Source organism: Arvicola amphibius, chromosome 12, assembly GCF_903992535.2.
Source record: "Arvicola amphibius chromosome 12, mArvAmp1.2, whole genome shotgun sequence".
NCBI classification, from domain to species: Eukaryota; Metazoa; Chordata; class Mammalia; order Rodentia; family Cricetidae; genus Arvicola; species Arvicola amphibius.
Genome location: NC_052058.2, coordinates 20,290,794 through 20,310,567, shown reverse-complemented (window position 1 = coordinate 20,310,567; position 19,774 = coordinate 20,290,794). Strand labels below are relative to the sequence as shown.

The 19,774-nt window shown below is 38.0% G+C and overlaps 2 protein-coding genes across 2 annotated transcripts; both read left to right on the top strand.

Annotated features, from left to right (window-relative positions):
* Positions 1-2,504: 2,504 nt before the first annotated feature.
* LOC119799579 (olfactory receptor 6N1-like) lies at positions 2,505-3,443 on the top strand. The gene has a single exon (XM_038309543.1). It carries the CDS (start codon positions 2,505-2,507, stop codon positions 3,441-3,443), a length of 939 nt encoding a protein of 312 aa, XP_038165471.1.
* Positions 3,444-10,947: 7,504 nt separating this feature from the next.
* Positions 10,948-11,901, top strand: LOC119799577 (olfactory receptor 6N2). Its single transcript, XM_038309541.1, has one exon. The coding sequence runs from the start codon at positions 10,948-10,950 to the stop codon at positions 11,899-11,901; it is 954 nt and encodes a 317-aa protein (XP_038165469.1).
* Positions 11,902-19,774: the final 7,873 nt, after the last annotated feature.

The following is a 19,774-nucleotide window of genomic DNA, read 5'->3' as shown; positions in this document are numbered from 1 at the left end:
AAATGATGTGCAGTTCTTTGCAAAGATTGGAAGATTGGATGACAAATATGGGAATGCAGAAGGACAAATGTGATGTGAAGGTAAGGAGAAATTCGGAGGATTTACCTTGCTACCCTGAGTAGCCCCATTATCAACTATGGAGTGATACACTGTAGCATCCCTATGACAATTTTAGGAGTTCTATTCAATGGCTTTCATCTAGACATTTTATTTAGGAGGAGGGATGGAGCCTTATCAAAAGTCCTTGTGGACATCCTGCTGTTGCCTCAAGTCACGGAGATATTGTCCCTTTATGAGCTATTTGTTTCTTAATATAGTTGATTATTTCCTTCTCTTAAGATTAATTTAACAACTACTTTGCACTTATCTCTTGCTCTGAAATGAAAAAAAAAGTAAATACCTTTATATCAATTACAAAAGTCAAATGTTTTACACTCACACTCAATGGGTAAATGCAATTATCTTGAATTTATCTGGACTCTGAATCTGAGTACACACTTGGAGACAGTACTCAGCTGAGGTCAAAGTTCGGGTACTGATAAAAGGAATTTTGAAGAAAATGAGAGTAGAAACATTTTATGAAAACCCAAGCTTGTCTCATTACTGTGTCCAGGGTAAATGGTGGTGGACTGGGTTGAGTACTTTCAGCAAACCTGCTGCTGGGTATTTGAAATACTTTATTTAGGATAGCATTTTCAGAGAGCCAGAGGGGTTGCTCACAGTAAAGAAGGCTTGTTGCTCATACAGAGGACCTGAGTTTAAGTCCCAGCATCCATTTCTTAACTCATAACTGCCTGTAACTCCAGCACCAGAGGGTCTGGTGCCCTCTTCTGGCCTTTGTGGACACCTGCGTGCCTGTGTACATAAAATAGACATATGTGTTCACAATACAAAAAAAATCAATAATTTTAACAGTAAATTAAAACTGGGAATAGTATTTTCAATAGTTGGTAAGCAGTGGTTAGAACAATGAACTAATTGTGGTCACTCTGGTGTCGGGTAATGGTAGGAGGGATGAAGATGGAGATGTTCAGCATAAAAGAAATGGTACCCATATGGGTTAGGTTGCTAGATTGTAAGGCAAATGGTGAATAATGACAAATCTCCTGTCCAATAGCTTTTCAAAAGGCAATTCTTTTCCAGGCTCCCCAAATTGTTATTCTCCATGTATGGATGAGGTTGTGAGAGTTGGGTTGTTTCTTTAATGACATGTAATGTGGTCATTGCAAAACAGGCAATATCCATGGGATTTGATCTCAGAAGCTTGCAGAACTAAGTTGTTTGAGAAACATGTCTCATTTGACTCACTTTTCTGAGCCTAACTTGTTGGCCCAGGGGATCCATACTGAGAGGTAGTCATCACAGCCCCAGGGAACATTCATTAAGGAGTCTGTGGGAGACCTGCATTTCCAGGAGCGTGGTCTATAAGGATTGAACTGTCTTGGCATAGAGATGATATCAAGAAGGATAAGACTAGTTCTACTGTAGCCAGATCAGCTAGGTGATGGTTGGAGGTGGCACAGAAGAGGTAAGAGTGGCTGAAGAGGAGAAGTAGGGAGCAGCATTGACCTTTTCCAAATAATTTCCCTGGGAGTATGGGAGTGCCACTCGAGGGACATTAATGTAGGGACATCCATGCTAACCCAACACACATCAGTCAATGACTAGAGAATCACAGAATAATAACTTTAAGGAGCTTCATGAACCTCTAACTTAAACTTCTTCACTTAAAGAAGTTCAAACAAGGAGGAAGCCGTGGTCTGGCCCAAGGTTCACTCTGAGTTGTTAGTAAAGCAAATTACAAATACAATCCCTGAAGAAGGTGCCCTTGATGCACCTCCCCGAGGCCTGCTTAATACTGTCTCCTTTCTCTCTATCTCCTACAGAATCCTGAAATTTGTCTCCCGTTAGGATCCAACCAGAAAAAAAAAAATCCAGGAGTCTTCTTGATTATTCATGTTGTGCCAAATATGTAAGCTTTAAGAAATTCTCCCAAGATAGCTTTTTTTAATCAATCTTTTCCTCTTTCAGTCTTTGATGAGAACTTTGATGAGTTCCAAGAGACTCCCCCAGTGAGACTTAGCTCTTTGAAAAAGCAAGTTTCTTTTCCTACTGCACTCTGGTCATTGGAGTCAGTATATAGTACGGGACATTATTTCATAACATCATGGGAACATTTCCCTAGGAATGGTAGGTGGACGAGAAAGAATTTTCCTACCTCTTGTTTAGTTTTTATTTTTTGTCTTGTTTTGTTCACGCAGAAAGGAGAAAATTCTAGACCCAAGGCTCTTCTCTCATAGTCTACAATTGGTGGTTCAAGGATAAAGGAACAGATGTTGAGCAAACCACTCCTGACTTCTAGTATTGATTCCTTTTTTATAAACTAGAGGGAATGGATTGGGTGACTGTGCTGTTTCTTTGCTTGTGCCATCTCATCTTTGATTTCAAGAGTAAAAAGCCTAAAGCTCCTCATTTGGTGCTTCTATCTCTCATTCTCAGGAATCATGGATCATGTTAACCACACCTGGACCCACACCTTCATCCTTGCTGGTTTTACTCCCACTGGTATCCTGCAACATCTTGCAATCTTTGGGACCCTGTGCATCTATCTCCTCACACTTGCAGGGAACTTGTTCATCATTGTCCTTGTTCAAGCAGATTCGGGGCTGTCCACTCCCATGTACTTCTTTATCAGTGTCCTCTCCTTCCTGGAACTCTGGTATGTCAGCACCACAGTGCCCACCTTGCTACATTCCCTGCTCCATGGACCTTCACCCATCCCATTGACTGCATGCTTTGTCCAGCTGTATGTGTTCCATTCCTTGGGCATGACTGAGTGCTACCTGTTAGGTGTCATGGCTCTGGACCGCTACCTGGCTATCTGTCGCCCGCTTCACTACCATGCACTCATGAGCAGACAGGTACAGCTAAGGCTAGTTGTGGGTACATGGGTGGCTGGCTTCTCAGCTGCCCTGGTGCCTGCTGGTCTCACTGCCACGTTACCCTACTGCTTGAAAGAGGTAGCCCATTACTTTTGCGACCTCGCACCAGTCATGCAGTTGGCATGTGTGGACACAAGCTGGCATGCTCGGGTTTATATTACTGTGATCGGTATGATCAATACATGCAATCTTGTCCTCATCTTGGGACTCTATGGGGGTATTGTTAAAGCTGTGCTGAAGCTGCCTTCAGCCGCCAGTCGTGCCAAAGCCTTCTCCACCTGCTCCTCCCATATAACTGTAGTGACTCTGTTCTTCGGCTCTGCCTTTGTTGTCTATGTAGGGCCACCAGAGATCCGAGCCGAGGGTAGAGGCAAGCTTATTGCCCTGGTCTACACGTTTCTCACCCCTTTCCTCAACCCTATTATTTATACCCTTCGCAATAAGGAAGTGAAGGAAGCTGTTAAGAGGGTTAAACAGAGGATTAAGGCTTTGGTGAATTGACTCTAGATTCTACATATTTATAATCAACCCACTGGAAAATTGCAAGATTTAACTGTTTTTTAATGTCAATCATAAACTAGATGTTTCAATAATAATATTGAAATAGTCAATGAAGGTAGTCCTGGATGAGGACAAATCGAAAACCTGTTGGAGAAGAAATATAATCCCTGAATCTACTAATATGGGAGTGGAAGAGGACACATATTTGAGGAAATAAACACAGCAAAATAAGTAAATAAAGTTCAGGGGTTTTGGGGGGGGGGCAGAAAAAAAATTGAAATGTGTTAATTTCTAGAACCTAGGCTGCTTATGGGGTTGCAGTTCAGACTGGATTTTGGAAAAAGATTCAGAAGATATTGAGATTAGTTACAGGAAGATTGGAAGGGCACACTGGGCAAATGTTGAGATGGTGAATAGTGAGCTATGATACAGAAAACCCAGGTATTTGGAACTTAATGTTCTTGAGCAACACTGTGATCAAGCATGTTGAAAGAAGGAGTAGAGGCTTCCCCTAGTTTGAAGAGAACGAGATGGGAAACAAAGGTGCCTCGGTGGCTGGAGGACTAAGTTAGAATGCCATGGTCTACACTTTAAATTGGAAACCAGCAAACATCGTGTGCGCATCCTCCTTTGTGAGAAACTAGCCTGTGAACCATGGAAAGCTGCAAAGAGAAAAGTCAGGGCACTTTTGCCTTCCTATTTTCAAGCCCCTTACAGGTTTATTTTATTTTATTGTTTTATAATTTCAAACACACATGTAATGTGTCTTAAAGACAACGATCTCCCACTCTCTCTCTCTCTTTTTTTTTTTTTTTTTTTGGGTTTTTCGAGACAGGGTTTCCCTGTAGTTTCTAGAGCCTGTCCTGGAACTAGCTCTTGTAGACCAGGCTGGCCTCGAACTCAGAGATCCGCCTGCCTCTGCCTCCCAAGTGCTGGGATTAAAGGCGTGCGCCACCACCGCCCAGCCTCCCACTCTCTTATTCAGTTCCTCCCTGTCCCCCACTACAACTTCTCCTTCCAAACTTTATGTATCTTTAATGTGTTTTTACCTTTTTTATTTGATTTTTTATGCAATGTACTTTGATTTTATTCTCCTGTTTCTCAGTTCCTCCCTTATTCTCCCCACCTCCATACTAACACAACTTCATATTCTTTCTCTCTTCTCCTTCTCCTTCTCCTTCTCCTTCTCCTTCTCCTTCTTCTTAATCTTTCTTCTCTACAAACATCTATGGTCCTGAGAATCACAAAGAAACATGGATTTCTGTGAGCCATAGACTTTTACGGGCCCATCTTCCCCAGAATGCAACCCTCTAATCAATGGTGAATGTGGCCTACCATTGATTTTCCAATTTGCCTGGCTTATGAACAACTCATGGTACTTGTGGATTTTTACATTGTATGTGGATCGTAAAATTTCTAGCAGTAGTATTCTGACTTCTTTTGTCCATGACATAACAAAAATACCTGAGTGTTATATTTAAGAAAGACTGACAAGCATGGGTAATATTGATCTCATTTATCTAACAGATTTGTTTCAATTTGGCTAGCACTCACAACTGTCTACTGAGAAGATTTCAGAAAATATATAGTTTATATATTTTTATCCATAAAAATGCAACAAACATTTCTGGAAAAGTAATAATCCATTTAACATTATTTTCAGTTAGTTTTTCATCCCTTCTAAAGAGATGGTATGTTTTAATTTTTTATTCCATTTTCAGGAGGCTTAAATGACATTTGTTCCTTGATTTCTGCCCTCTTCAGGTTTTATGAAGTTGTCTCTGCCAAATCCACTCATAGAAAGTACACCGTGTATATATTTTATGTGTCAGGATATAGCAATAGAAGTCACTAAAAATAAAAATTTTAAAAGTATGCCAATCCAAATAATAGAAAGCTTGTATGAGAATAAATATTTTTTTTCTGTGCATCTGGGATGCTGTGGTTGCATGCTTACTTTCTGGGAAAGACAGAGATGTTTTCTCAGGGATGATTCCAAGTGATGTCATTCTCAAAACACTAGAATATAGTAAACGTTACTTAAAATAAAATCGTATAAAGGTGTGTGTGTGTGGGTGGGTGGGTAGGTGTGTGTGGGTGTGTGTGCGCGCGCGCACGCTTGTGTGGATGGGTGGGTGGGTGGTAGATGGGAAGTGGGAGGATGGAGGGTGGGGTTTCTGTTGCTTGTTCATAAACATAAGTTTTGCATGCATCTATGGATTGCCAAATTCACATACACTTTTTGGGCCAAATAAGATCTGGAATCTGTTTCTGCAGGCATGTTTCTACTAGAGTAGAGTCTCAGGCATATTTTCCCATACTAGAAATGGGTTACATTTGTGTTACAAAGACAAGGCTGAGTACTTCTTATAGAGCCTGGAAAACTGACAACTCAAAAGTATTTACTATCTGGCTCTTAAAGAAAAATAATTACCTGTCCCTTAGTAAAAGTATATGCTATTGTAAAAGTACAGACTGGGAAAAACTGTATGAATTAAGTTATAATTTCAGAACAATCTGTATCCTAGAACAAAATCAATGAGTTATTGCATACTGATGCACTGGCATCTGGCATGGCATCTGCCCACTGGTGATTCTGAGGCCTGACATGGAATCCATCAATACTTTTACCAGGCCTTTCCCAGCTCTGCTTAATTATTTCCATGCTTTCTGGCCTTTTGTTTTCTTCTGTTCTCTTGATCCCAGTCCCACGGAAATATACTGTATACAATGGAAAAAAAAACAGACTTCAACAAATGGAATTAAAGTGAAGTAAAGGATGGATACTTTTCCCTAAAGAATGCCTAATTTGTGACCTTGAAAAGAAGGAACTAGGACTCTGTTACAATGGTCAATATGGAATCACAGGCACATCTGCAATTTTTGCAGCAAGATAGATGAAAAGGCAAATAATATACTTATTAGATTTGTAATAACTATAAAATTAGTGAAATGCCCAAGAGGAGAGTTGACAGAATCTAAACCTCAAAATAAATGAAAGACTTTAGAAAACTGACCAATACTCACAAGATGAACTTTAGTGGAGGTAAGATGTGGTTTTACATTTTGTTGTCAAAAGAAAACACTATACATACTAAAACCACTAATAAATGAACCCTCCAAACAAATGTATATAAGGTACAAAGGTCTTTTAAAACATTTATTAAATATATTGGGTGTCTGCATGCCAGACAGAGTACTAGGTAACGTACATACCAAAGCATCACAATGAAGTTTGAAAGTCATTATTGAATGAATTTTTAGAGACAGGAAGTATTAAGAAATGCACAATTCTCTAGAATTTACTACTAGGATATCTGGCCTAACCTAGATGTACATTTGACTAACGATTGCTGAATATCTGCCTACTGTCAGACAAAGCATTAAATATTGCAGAATCTAAGGATTAAGAAAAAGCCTGTTTGGCTCCTCCCACCCATCTGCACACACATATGTACACAATGGCTATATCTAGTGTTTCCGGACACAGCAAGGCAGTTGTAAATATCAAATCAGAGCACCTGTGTCAGCATGCTCAAGCCAGCTCAAATTCTACCCCAGCATGGAGAGGGATCATGCACTCCCACCCCTGGATAAGGAACTATTGGCAGTTGATTACTCCTGGAACTGGGAGAGTCAGTTTGCTTAAAGAACGCAGTCCCTTGGTGGGTTGACCACACTCCGGTGGAAGGCCACAAATCCAGGAGTACATGTAGTACTTACTGCATTTGATACTTTTTAAATGATAAAAAGTTGGGTAATTGGGTGTGTAGATAGCAGAGAATGTATCTGGGAAGAGTGGAGAATGGGAATGTGATCAAAGCATTGTAAAAAAATTTCAAAGAACTAATACAAAATGAGAAAAACAAAACAAAATTAGGCTACTATCTTCAGGTAAGTTTAGTTACTTTTGTTATTCTATATCATATAATTCTTACAACACATTTATACTAAATAAAATATATAATCAAAATAAATAAACAACTATCTAAGGACAGCTAGGTAATGGATTCTTAAGCATGGGGCTAAAGACAGGTATCATTCTGTGGTTTTGTGACTTTGATTACATTCTATTGACTGCCGCCAAACTTCAGAAGGCAATTTTCCAGACACGTTTATCACAAGCCCTTTGTGCTTTCTTTACAATGCTGAGGCAGGTATGTGTGTAACTCAAGGCACAGTTTTGGATACTCTGTTTTAGTTTCCTTAAAAATAAATTGGACTAATAAGTATTATTATTATTATTTACAGAGTGACTGTGAAGATTGTATTAGCTTATGCATGCCCTGGGCTTAGGGAACTATCTAATAACCAGCTAAAGTTCAGAAAGTAGATTTTTAATTGGAAAAACATTAAAAATCCATATCCATTTTTTATTGCAAAAGTGGTAGCTGTTATCAGTGAGGCTTCTCAAAGAAAAAGAAATACCAGGAAATAGTAGACTTTCTCTTTGTCAAGGAGTCAGTAGAAAAAGGGTAGCGAGGGAGCGAATGAGACAGATGAATTAACTGAAACTCCCTCTCAGGAGTGAACACTGTTTCCACAAGTCCCCCAAGAAGCCCAAATGAGTCTTATTCTCACTTGCCTCTGGAACAAGCGGCTTCAGGCTTCCTTGGGCCCCAAGTGACCTAAAACTTGTTTCTTTGACTCGAGGGACTGTGGTTGTAGGGCAAAGACTCATGAAGGAGGAGAAAGTGTTGCTCAATACAGCCTTCATTTATTGCACATACAGAGCCAGACAAGGCAGAAACAGGCGAGGTACAGTGGTGGTTAGTTAACTGGGGCTTAACTAGCAGTAAGGATCAGGGATTGAACAGGTGGGAATAATGGATTTAAGAGCAGATACTGTTTTAAGATCCAGGGAGTAGGATCCAATGGAGAGATAACCTATACAACTGTCTTAAAAAATCCAGCTCTGCAAACCTTACAGAATCAGATCTACAAAGGGCATTAAAGGTCAGCTTGGCTTCTATCCTTCCCAGTCCAGTGAGAGATTCACGACTGTGTACTCTATGGAGTGGATGATGATGATGCAGGCAAGCTACAGCGCAGATGGCATAAAGAACAGGTTTCTGGAAGTTCTGAGCTAACATCTAAAGAAGTCTTACTTTTCTCAGGTGTTCTTGGAAAGTACCTAAAGAGAGCCTTACCCAGTGTTTTTAGTGAAGGTATTAAGCATCTTTAGGGGAAGAATTTAAGGATCAGAAGTCTTCAGGGTGATTCTGAAAAGCACCTCATGCTTACCAGACCTTCTTTGACATTAACATACAGCTAGCTTTAGACAAGGTCATTTGTAGAAAGAAGGAACACTATCTAGCAAACAGTTCTTTAGACAGCAGATAATTAGACATATTTCTTTTATTTATTTGGGCTGGAGGTATAAAAAGGCAGGAGTGTAGACAGATCAGGGGAAATTAATTGGAATATATTGATCTTAAGATGCAGACAGGATAGGAATTCTGTGTGCAGGTGGAAAGGTGTAACTTCAACGTGGGTATAGGGGGAAGTAGCATATAAGAAACCTGAACTCTGTGCTTGTCATTTCCATCTTTCATAGGGGGTATATTCCTTAATTAGCAGAGTGTGTACTTTCTCTCAAAGATATCCCCAATTTGTAGAAAAGATAAACTTATTATAAGGTAGCAACTCTATGTTAATTAACTACTCTGAATAATATGATGTATAGAAGGAATAAAGAACATTTTCTAGGAAAGTAAAAAAAAAGACTCCATTAATGAGCTAACATTTGACCTGATTATGAATGATACAAGAGATAGGTCACAAAAGGGGAAAAAGAATGAGAATTAAACCAGAAACTAGTGGTCAAGAGGGGCAACGTTACCCATAAAGCAATAAAGCATAAAATACTCTTTTGACATTCATCTCTTGTAATTGGGGAGGTGAATGCATAGTTTATGACAGATTTAAGAGGAATCTTTTAAGCAGAAATTGCTTTGCATGAATTTTGTATTTTCAAACAGCAACTCTGTAAGTTTATCTCTATAGGAGGGCATTAGGGCTGGGGGGCAATTGGGTTAGAGTGAGTGGTACAAATCAAAGGGAAGGTATCTGGTGCTAATAGTAATTAGCTTCTCTAAATAATTTTTATTTAATACCCTTAATGTAACAACCGTTATTTTAAAGGTTAAGCTGAAAAAGACAAAAAAGTTGGTAATTTGTAATATGATGGTTGGAATTAGATAGCCATTTGAAATGACTATGAGCTCTGGTGGACACAGTGACTGAGGCTGCTGCCATTTTTAGACAAATAAAGTAACATATTGATTGCTCCTCTCTTCCCATCTTCCCCTTTCTATTTTCCTTCTTTTCTTTGCTGTTTTTCCTTTCCTTTCTTTTTTTAATATTGTTCATATTATGCTTGAGAACAATGAAAATGTCCCGTGCATTTCACTTAAGTTATCCATCTATTCCTACATATTTTGGTTAGCTTTCTGAAAATACCAGGGTTTTATTCATTGCTACTTATCCTTCCTAATTTTACACCTGCATTCCGTCACTAAATGTGCTGCTCATCTCTCTTGTTTTCATGTCAGGGGCATCCACAGACACCTCCGCTCATGCACCGCTGAGGTTCTTGTTGTAAGAACAACACTTCAGCTGTGCTGGCAGTCTGTCTACACGTGACTGTACCACTCTTTCTAATTATTCTTTTGTGGCATCTTGGATCTTTTGAGGTAGAGTCCTAGGTGGCTGAGTGAGTTTTACAGCGCTTTTCCTGGGTTTCTTGCAGCCCAGAAGAAAGTATTTATCTATAGTGCTTCTTTCCCTCTGCCATTGATTCTTACTCTGCTTTGAGAAGTTGGCTTCAATGCCTTTTTTTCTGAGAATTTTCTTTCCGTAATCCTTGTCTGTCAAATGAGCACCCTTCCTGCCACTCCATAGTGTTTTATATGCCACAGGTTGTGTTGAGAAGACTGATGGGCATACCTCCCTGTGGCGATGTGACTGCGAGCTCTGAGGTCAGAGATTGCACCTTGTTGCGTTTTGTATTCCTTGGTCCGGAGACATTCTTGTTTGAGGAATATTTATAGATTTCAGTTGGAGGACAAGAAAAAAATTTGCTACACCAATATCATATACTACCTCATCATTTTGGTCGGGGCTGAGGGAAAGTCTAATTATGACCTGGGAGAAAGTATAGAATGCTTTGGGAAAACTGCATGGCTTAGAGATGAGCAATATTGAGTACAGAAATTGAAATTTTCTTTCTATGAAATGGTGTCAAATGTAATAGCATGGTGTCACAACCTATTCTTCCTCACGTTTCCCTTGTGTAAAATAGTTATGACAATAGTACCTTTCTCACTGAGTATATTCAAAACCAGAGCTAGTTATTTTATTTAGTTTTAATAGTATTATTAATGACAGTAAGTAAAATGCTTCCTTTAAATTTATGAGGGCAAAAAATAAATAAGTCGTCAGGATAGACTGGCAAATCTTCTAACTCAGCTTTTCAACCATTCCTTGTCCTCTTCAGCTTCCCATGGATCAACACAACTTCTCTAGCCTGTCTGAGTTTGTGCTCCTTGGCTTCCCCAATGTGGGACACATCAGGGGCTGGCTTTTTGTCTTGCTATTGTTGGCATACCTGTTCACCATTGGTGGTAATATGCTCATCTTCCTAGTCATCCGACTGGATGCAGCCCTTCACAAACCCATGTACCACTTTGTCAGTGTTCTCTCTTTCTTAGAGTTGTGGTATACAGCCACCACCATCCCCAAGATGCTAGCTAATCTTCTCAGTGAGAGGAAGACCATTTCTTTTGCAGGATGCCTCCTTCAGACCTATTTCTTCCACTCCCTTGGGGCCTCTGAATGCTACCTTCTCACAGCCATGGCCTATGACCGATACTTGGCCATCTGCCGGCCCCTCCACTACCCTTCAATAATGACCACAGCACTCTGTGTCAAGATGGCTGCTGGCTGCTGGACTTGTGGTTTCCTGTGTCCTATTTCTGAGGTCATCCTGGTCTCTCAACTCCCCTTCTGTAACTACAATGAAGTCCCACACATCTTCTGCGATTTTCCACCTCTTCTGAGCCTGGCCTGCAAGGACACATCCACCAATGTTCTGGTGGATTTTGCTGTCAATGCCTTCATCATCCTCATCACCTTCCTTTTTATCGTGACTTCTTATGGGAGAATCATTGGTGCTGTGCTGAAGATAAAAACAGCAGCAGGAAGAAGGAAAGCCTTTTCCACTTGTGCCTCACATCTCATTGTGGTCCTCATATTCTTTGGGAGCATCATCTTCATGTATGTTCGGCTAAAGAAGAGCTATTCACTAACTCTTGATCGGACTCTGGCTGTCGTCTATTCTGTGTTAACACCTCTGGCCAATCCTATTATCTATAGTCTTCGAAACAAGGAACTCATTCAGGCTGTCAAGAGGACCATCTTCAAGAAGGGAGAGAAAGCTATTCCAACTCATCATTGACTTTCTACCAAGGTCCACTCCTTACTTCAATGTTCACCTCTAGAAGTATTATGTACATTTTGAGCTGATCTTAATCAATATTGCTTCCTTGTTACAAAGGCTCAGGAATCCATCTTCCTTTTATTTTTTTACAATGCTTGCTTCCTTCCACTTCCTCCATCCTCTCCCTCCACCCTCCCTCCCTACCTCCCTCCCTTCTTTCTTTTCTTCTTTCTTTACTATTCTTTCTTTTCTTTCTTCTTTATTTTCTTTCTTCCTTCTTCCTTCCCTTCTTTCATTTTCTGTATCTGTACCCTTCCTATTTTAACTTGATCAGTGTTTCGGCATTAAGAACATTCAGTATCCAATTCATGGTTTTAAACAAGTACCTTCTCTTGCCACACATTTCTGACCATTGTAGGAGGTCAATTTTTTTCTCCCCCTTTCCGACTAAGTAATCCACACACTTATCTCGTTTTCACCTTTCATTTAGTTTCAACCCCATCTTCCCCTGTGGCTTAGTTCCAGATTCTAAAGGAAAATTTTGCCAAAGATATTAATGAAGCTGAATCTAGTGGGGCCTATCTTATTCCTCATTCTTACATCCTAACATACATGACCAGTTTTTCCCTTAAAAAATGTTTGTCTTGACTTCCATGATATCAATAGATTCTAGATTTCTCATTTCTCAAGTAAGTCTCTTTTGGTATCTTTATTTTATAGTACTGTGTATCTAGATTCTTAGTTATTCCCATTGCTTTAAATATGATTCTTAGCAATATTATGATAGTATAAGTTTTCTGCATCTATGACTGGAATAATCTCCTTTGAGTTCTAGATTCTGTACGACATAGCTCACAATCCTATGTGGACTATATTTCAGGAATTTACTTTTTGATATCCAAAGTGAAATTTTCACTCTCTTGACCTTGGGAATTAGATGCCTTTACATCTCTGTAAATTTGCATTATTATATTTGCTTCATTTTCCTCCACTCTATTTTCAGTTCATAATTAATTCATGCTAGTATTTCCTCAAAATACATTTTGAACCTGTTTTCTGATTATTTTTAGTGTGCTATCCTGGTATGAATTAGCACCTCTCACATATGAGCTGCATATGCTTCCATATGAAATCATAATATTTTAAGGGCTTCAGAGATGGCTCAGCAATTAAAAGCATTGATTATTTTTTATAAAGGTTGTGTGTTTTATTTCTAGAATCCGGATGACTCACAACTTTCTGTACTTCAGTCTCAATCCCCTCCTCTAAACCTCTGGTGGCACCAGGAATGCATATGGTCCACAAATATCCATATAAGCAACACATAACACACACACACACACACACACCATGCACACACACCACACAGAGTAAAATATATCATTACAAAGATCCAATATTTTAAACCTAAACTATATAAGTAGTTCCAAAACCTAGGAAAATTAGTTACTGATAGAGTGAAATCTAAAGCCTTACCACAGCTTTTAAAACTAGACAAAATTCTTCTGTGCTTTTTCCCCTAATATAATACAGATCCCTCACCCTTCATCTTTTCCTTAGTGAATCCAGGGGTCTTTCTTTAGGGGTATTATCACTTCTTATATAATATGATGTGGGTTTTGTTTGTTGTTTGTTTCAGAACCTTAAACACTTCCCCCAACACTTGTGTGACTCATTCCTCCTAATTGTGTTGGTTCAAATAACACTTTCAGGGCTGGTGAGATTATTCCATTGAGAATAAGCACTTGTGATGCAAACTGATGAACTGGGTTCGAGCCATAGAACCATGGTGCAAAGAGAGTACTGACTCCATAAAGTTGTCCTCTGACCTCCACAGGTACTCTATGGCTGCATACACACCTACCCCTCCACCAAATCAATCAGTACATTCAATGTCATTTCATCAATATGATAATGTCTTGGGAAAGCCTTTGGGAATACTCAGCCTGATCTTCCCTTTGATATTTTTTATTAGTTCTTGGAAATTTTTATAGTGTATGTATTGATCATATTCTCGTCCTTCCTCCAACTCCTCTCAGATCCAACCCCCCTTCCCTACCACCCAGCTTCGTGTTTTATTTGGTTTTTTTATATACTTATCAAGTCCAGTTTCTACTGACCATATATTCTTAAATGAGTAGTCTTCACTGGAGTATGGTTGAACAGGAGCTAAATTGTTACAGAAACTGGCTTTCCCTCTCTCAGTAGCTTATCAATTGCTAATAGCCTTTACTACTGTTGGAATCAATGCCCACCTCCCCATCCCTGCTGGCCTAAGTTTACATGGCTTTTGTATATGCTATCACAACTGCTGTGAGTTCATGTGTGTGACTGATTTTCATTAATTATTTTTCCTTCAAAAATATGTGAAACATTTCTATGTGGTAGGTATATTTGCTTATATGCAATTAGGGAAGTTAATCAACATTCCTAAGACTAAGATTTATGTTCTTAAATATATTTCTATAGTGTATTGCTTTTATGGATTTCCATATGTTGAACCAATCGTGCATCTTTGGGATGAAACCTGCAAGGCGGTGGTGGTTCTTGATTTTATTAATGTGTTTCAAATTTGTTTTGGAAGTGTTTCATTGATAATTTTTGTACAGTAGGTTTCTCTTTTAATTATAGTTTTATTTGTCCTTATCTAGTTCTGATATTGGACTTTGTAGAATGAGTTTGGTAGAGTCCCTTCCCTTTCACAAATGTGGGGTCATTGTGAAGTGTTGGTATCACATTTAACTGGAGAAATTGAACAGTGTATTTAGCCCTGGTCTTTCTTGTAGAGGGCCTTTTACTTACTTCTTCAACCATGCTACTCACTATGGGTATATATGAGTTGTTATGATGTCTTGATTTAGTTTTAGTAAGACATATATGTTTTATTGCATTTATCAGTTCTTTATAGGTTTTAACAGGGTTGGGGATATATTCTAAGCATTGTCCCAATTTTCTTTGGTTTGTGAAACAGTTGCTTTTCCATTGTAATTTTGTTACTTTGCATTTTCTCTCCCTTTTATAGTTTTTCTAGTGGTATGCCCAGCCTGTTTCTTTTTTATGTACTGTTTTTTGTGTCCATTATTTCATCAATTTCTGTCCTAATATTCACTATATTTTACCATCTACTGTATTTATAACACTATTTCCTCACTGATATCTTCAATTGATCAATATTCCTTCAAAAGTTCTTTGCTCCGTCTCCAATAGTTCATACAATTTCTGTCTCTATAGATTTCTAGTTTATTTCTTTATGATATGATGATGCAAGAAATTCTTCCTCTCTTTTTTTGAATTTCTTATGACTTACTTTGTGAATTATAATGTGATTGGTCTTAAGTAGTATCCAAGTACCACTTAAAAGAATGTGTCTTCCTACCCACTGTGCTAAATATTCTATAGATATCCCTTAAATCCAATCAATCTGTCCATAAAATTTCACTATGAAGTTTCTTGCTTGATTTTTTGTGGGTGGGGCTAACGATGAGAGATGGATATTACACTTATCTACTATTAATGCATCTAAACATATCTGACACTTGGTGCCCTTTAGTATATTTTATATAAAATTGGGAGCCCCAGCATTGAATATATACATACTTACAGTTATTAAATTATTTGGTGACTTTCCTCCCTTCTTTATCTCTTCTGAGGAAGTTTAGGGAAGAGTTTACTTTATCTGATAATGGAATTGCTATACCAACTTTTTTTTATAGTTTCCATTTATTTTGTAAGTTAATCTTTATCCCGTGACTCTCATTTTCAATGTCATTATCTGTATTTTTTGGTGATAAGAGATAGTTGAATCTTGTTTTCTCATCTAATCTAGGGGTGCACAGATATATATACAGGTAAAACTTCTACACACATAAAAAATAAATTTAAAATAAGAAAAAGAAAAATGAATAATTTAGTAGAATGGACAATGAATTAACAATTCAGAGCTAAATAACAAAATTAACTAAAAAGGAGAAGCACATCATTTTAAAAATGTTTTTATGTATTTTATTGAGTGTAGAATTGAGTTGTTACTTTCACTAGGATTTTCTATTGCATCTACTTTTGACTGCTCAAAAATGCACATTCATATTGTTATTGCATATAAATAAGGGAAGTAAAAAAAATCAGTAAATAATTAGCCAATATAAAATGCAGTTATCCCAGCTGTGTTAGCTAGATGTCAAGTATCTAAATTTAGACACTGTCTTCTCCACAAAGACTAAGACACTTCAAGCCAATAACTTTCAGGTCCTCTTAGAGGAAAAATTAAGTATAGAGAGCACATATGCATACCCAAGAAGGACCAAGGAACTACTTACAGCTGTAAGCCTAGTGGGTGGGTAAGGAAAGATGATGAGGACCTACAGATGTTGACATGAAACAACATATGATTTTGACAGTCTGTAACTTTCTTAGGCACTTGAAAAGAATCTAGAGACATTCTAGAATTTAATTATGATGTATGACAAAATACATTAAGATTAACTTAAATCTTTTAAGAAATTTCAGGGCCACATGGAACAATAGTCAATAAATGAGTGTTTATTTTCCATGTTTTAGACAAGGCTATATAATTCTCTATGTAGCCTTGACTGTTATGGAAGTCACTGTGTAGCCTAGGGTGGCCTTGAACAAAGAAATACACCGACCATTGTCTCGTGAGTGCTTAGATTAAGGCATGTGCCACTTATACCCAGAAATAAGTCAGTTTTTTTATAAAAGCCAAAAACTTGAGAATGAAATCAAGTCTTTCTCTAGATGGATTGGGGCCAGCAGGATGTCTCAGAAAGTAATTACTATGCATCTCTAGTAACATGAGTTTGATTCTCAGAACCCATGTGAAGATAAAAGTGAAGAATAAATTTCATGAGTTATTCCTCTAAAGTTCATGTATGTCCTGTAGCGTGTGAACACACATAGCACACATAATAACAATTATAATAAAGATGATGACGTAGTGATTTTGAAAAGTAAAAATGATCCCTTGAGCCTGGCTTGTTCGAAACACAAAAGAAAATTATAGTTTTGAAAAAATTATCAAGAGAAGTGCAAATAGAGTGCCACTTAGATGAGTGATAACGATCGAGGTCAGTTAAGGGTATTCTAGCCGTAGAAAATGATGATTCTAATGAGAAATCTTAATCAAAGGTGGGAGAAGTGAAGACGAGCCTGCTCAGTAGTTAAGAATGCTAGCTGTACATCTAGGAGAGCCACAGTTTTGAGCCCAGCATCCACAGAGCAAGCTGAGGCGAGGGTAGGAGTACTGGAAATATAGCTAACTATTTAGTGTTGGTAAAGTCATGATTATTGGAGAAAAATCTACAACCCTTACTTTACTAAATCAGTATAATCACTAACAAAAATCTATAAACATTTGTATATATACCCACAGATAAATATAGTCTTCATTCCTCATCAAAGATAATTCTCTTTGAAACAGAAGACACCCACAACAGAAAACCACAATCAATAAAAATCAGAGATGTGGTGGCCAGTCCCCAATGGATACACCTCCCAAAACACCATACACCTAAGGCACAAGGAACATTACAGAGAGTGGGTAGGGGTGTTGTAGAGCCAAAAGATCGGGTACTTTGCTGTGAGATTGTGTTTCCTCATAACAGCATAGCTATAACCATTAGTATGATCATGTAAATTTGCTCAAAACATTGGCTGAAAACAAGAATGACACCAGTGAACATGCCAAAGCACACTGAGAAAAACTGACGAGGCCTCAACTCAACACAAAGAACTGTAGTCAATGAAGAAAATGGTGTGAGAAATTTGGTCTTCCCCGGGAAACTTCACCAACTGGATGTTCAGTGCTAAACAGTGTCAGACCTGAAGCATACTCATATAAGTAATATAATATGATCTGAAGCAGTTTATAACTTAGGAATATATGTGTATATACATATATACATACATATATGTGCATGTAATAACAACAAAAGAGAGCAATGGATTAGAAGGAGAGTGGAGAATGTGAAGAACGGTTTGGAAGCAAGAAAGGGAAAGGAGAAATTTTCTAATTATATAATAATTTCAAAAAACTTAAATCAAACTACATAACAACAAATCACAACAGCAGTTTAACATATCCCTAGGACAATCAAAAGACAAATTACCTTTGTAAGTAAATGTGAGAATGTATTCTTCAAGTAAGATGTTAGGAGATAGAAAAAGGGAAGTTTATATTAAGAACTTTGAAAACGTGGTTGTGATTAAAGACTGAAAGCCTACATAAGTTATCTCACACAGCTCGGAGTCCATAATTTTTTTACACTCATTATCACACTTAGATATTTCTTTAGCATGAGGAAAATGACATCTCTTCTTACAGATATATATCAGCTGATAAATAACAATTGAATATGTTTACATGGAAATGTGATTTTTTAAATATATATGTATATAATGGATTCTCAATACCTCTCATACTTAATTTTTAAGGAATAAAATATGTAAACTACATTCTTTGGGAAAATTTGAAATTAAATGATTCATTCAAATAGCTAGCTAGTGTCACATGAATAGTTGAAGTTGCAGCTAGATTGAAATCCAGAATCCTGGGGAGCAATATTTTCAGGGCAAGCTAACACTGTCATGTACTGGTGGAAGAGAGGATGTAAAAACTGCTCTGGTTTTACTAATAGTCAGGATTAGGGCCAGCACTGATAGTTTCTATGTTCTCAGATTGTGTCTCTTCATCATCTCAGGGACCAAGACACCCAGTCACATTTTATGAAGGTTCTATTATATGTATGAGGAAGTGTAATTTCTTTCTCTAAAGTCTTGCAATGCAGGGACCCAGTTTGTTTTGGAGTCTTATGGTGGTAAACACTAACAAACAACTCTGCAGTAAGATTCACGTCTTGCTTCTTGAACTGATGGTAATTGTTGCAATAAGCGAAGCTGGCAGGAGGCGAAGGACTCCTGGGTAATGAACTTCATGGATGCCAGTTCCCTTCCCAAAGGAACACCTTAGCGACCTCAAGAGGTCTGCTGTGAAGGCCCAGAGACCTCTGCCCACTCAACAATATAGATCATGAAATGGGAATATTTTAAGGTTTTGATTTAGCTTCTGCCAGGTTTTTCTCAAAGTGAGGAAGAAGCTCACTCACTCACCGACATCACTTATGAGTGGGTACACATGTTGTCTGCAAAGAAATGAAATAGGACGTGAGTGGGGGAATTCTCTTCAAACTGTAGACTCACCTGTGGCCCCAGAGCCAAGCCCTAAAGGATCCTCATTATCCAACGTTAAGTAAAGAATGGTGTCAGGCAGACACTTTATCATGTTCTTTCTAGGCTGGTTATTAGGGAAAGACCAAGAACATTCAGAAATACAAAGTGCGCCAATAATTAGGGTTCATGGAATGTTCATATTGTGTAGAACACAAAACTAATATTGTTGAAAAGTCGTTATTTATGCTCATACAAGGCATCTTCCCTTCCTTGATATCCATGTCCTTCTTTGTAAAATGGAGAAATTGAAGGGGTTGATCTCTTAAGTTGCAAACCATTTGGACTTATGTCTCAGTAGATACAGGTCAGGAAATGAGTAGAGAATAAATATAAGACACTAATTCTGAAAGCTCTTGGAATATGAGAAGTGAGATATGGCCTAACTAAGAAAAGTACAAATTTGTAAATATGCTATGTTTTCTAACAGCCTTACTCCAGTTCTTACACCAAAGGAGAGGACCCTCATGAAAGACCCCGGACAAACATTAAGATCGACATCATATATTTCATCAGCTATTGCCTCTGTGATACATCAGACATTGTGCAAGGAATTCTATGTAGTAACTAAAGTATGGAATTTATTTTTTAATTTCAAAAGGCTTACAGTTGGGCTGAGGAGATGGCTTAGCAATTAAGAAACCTCCCT

Bases quoted from the DNA above. Each gene is read 5' to 3' on its own strand.
- LOC119799577 (XM_038309541.1), top strand. From the start codon at position 10,948: ATGGATCAACACAACTTCTCTAGCCTGTCTGAGTTTGTGCTCCTTGGC.
- LOC119799579 (XM_038309543.1), top strand. From the start codon at position 2,505: ATGGATCATGTTAACCACACCTGGACCCACACCTTCATCCTTGCTGGT.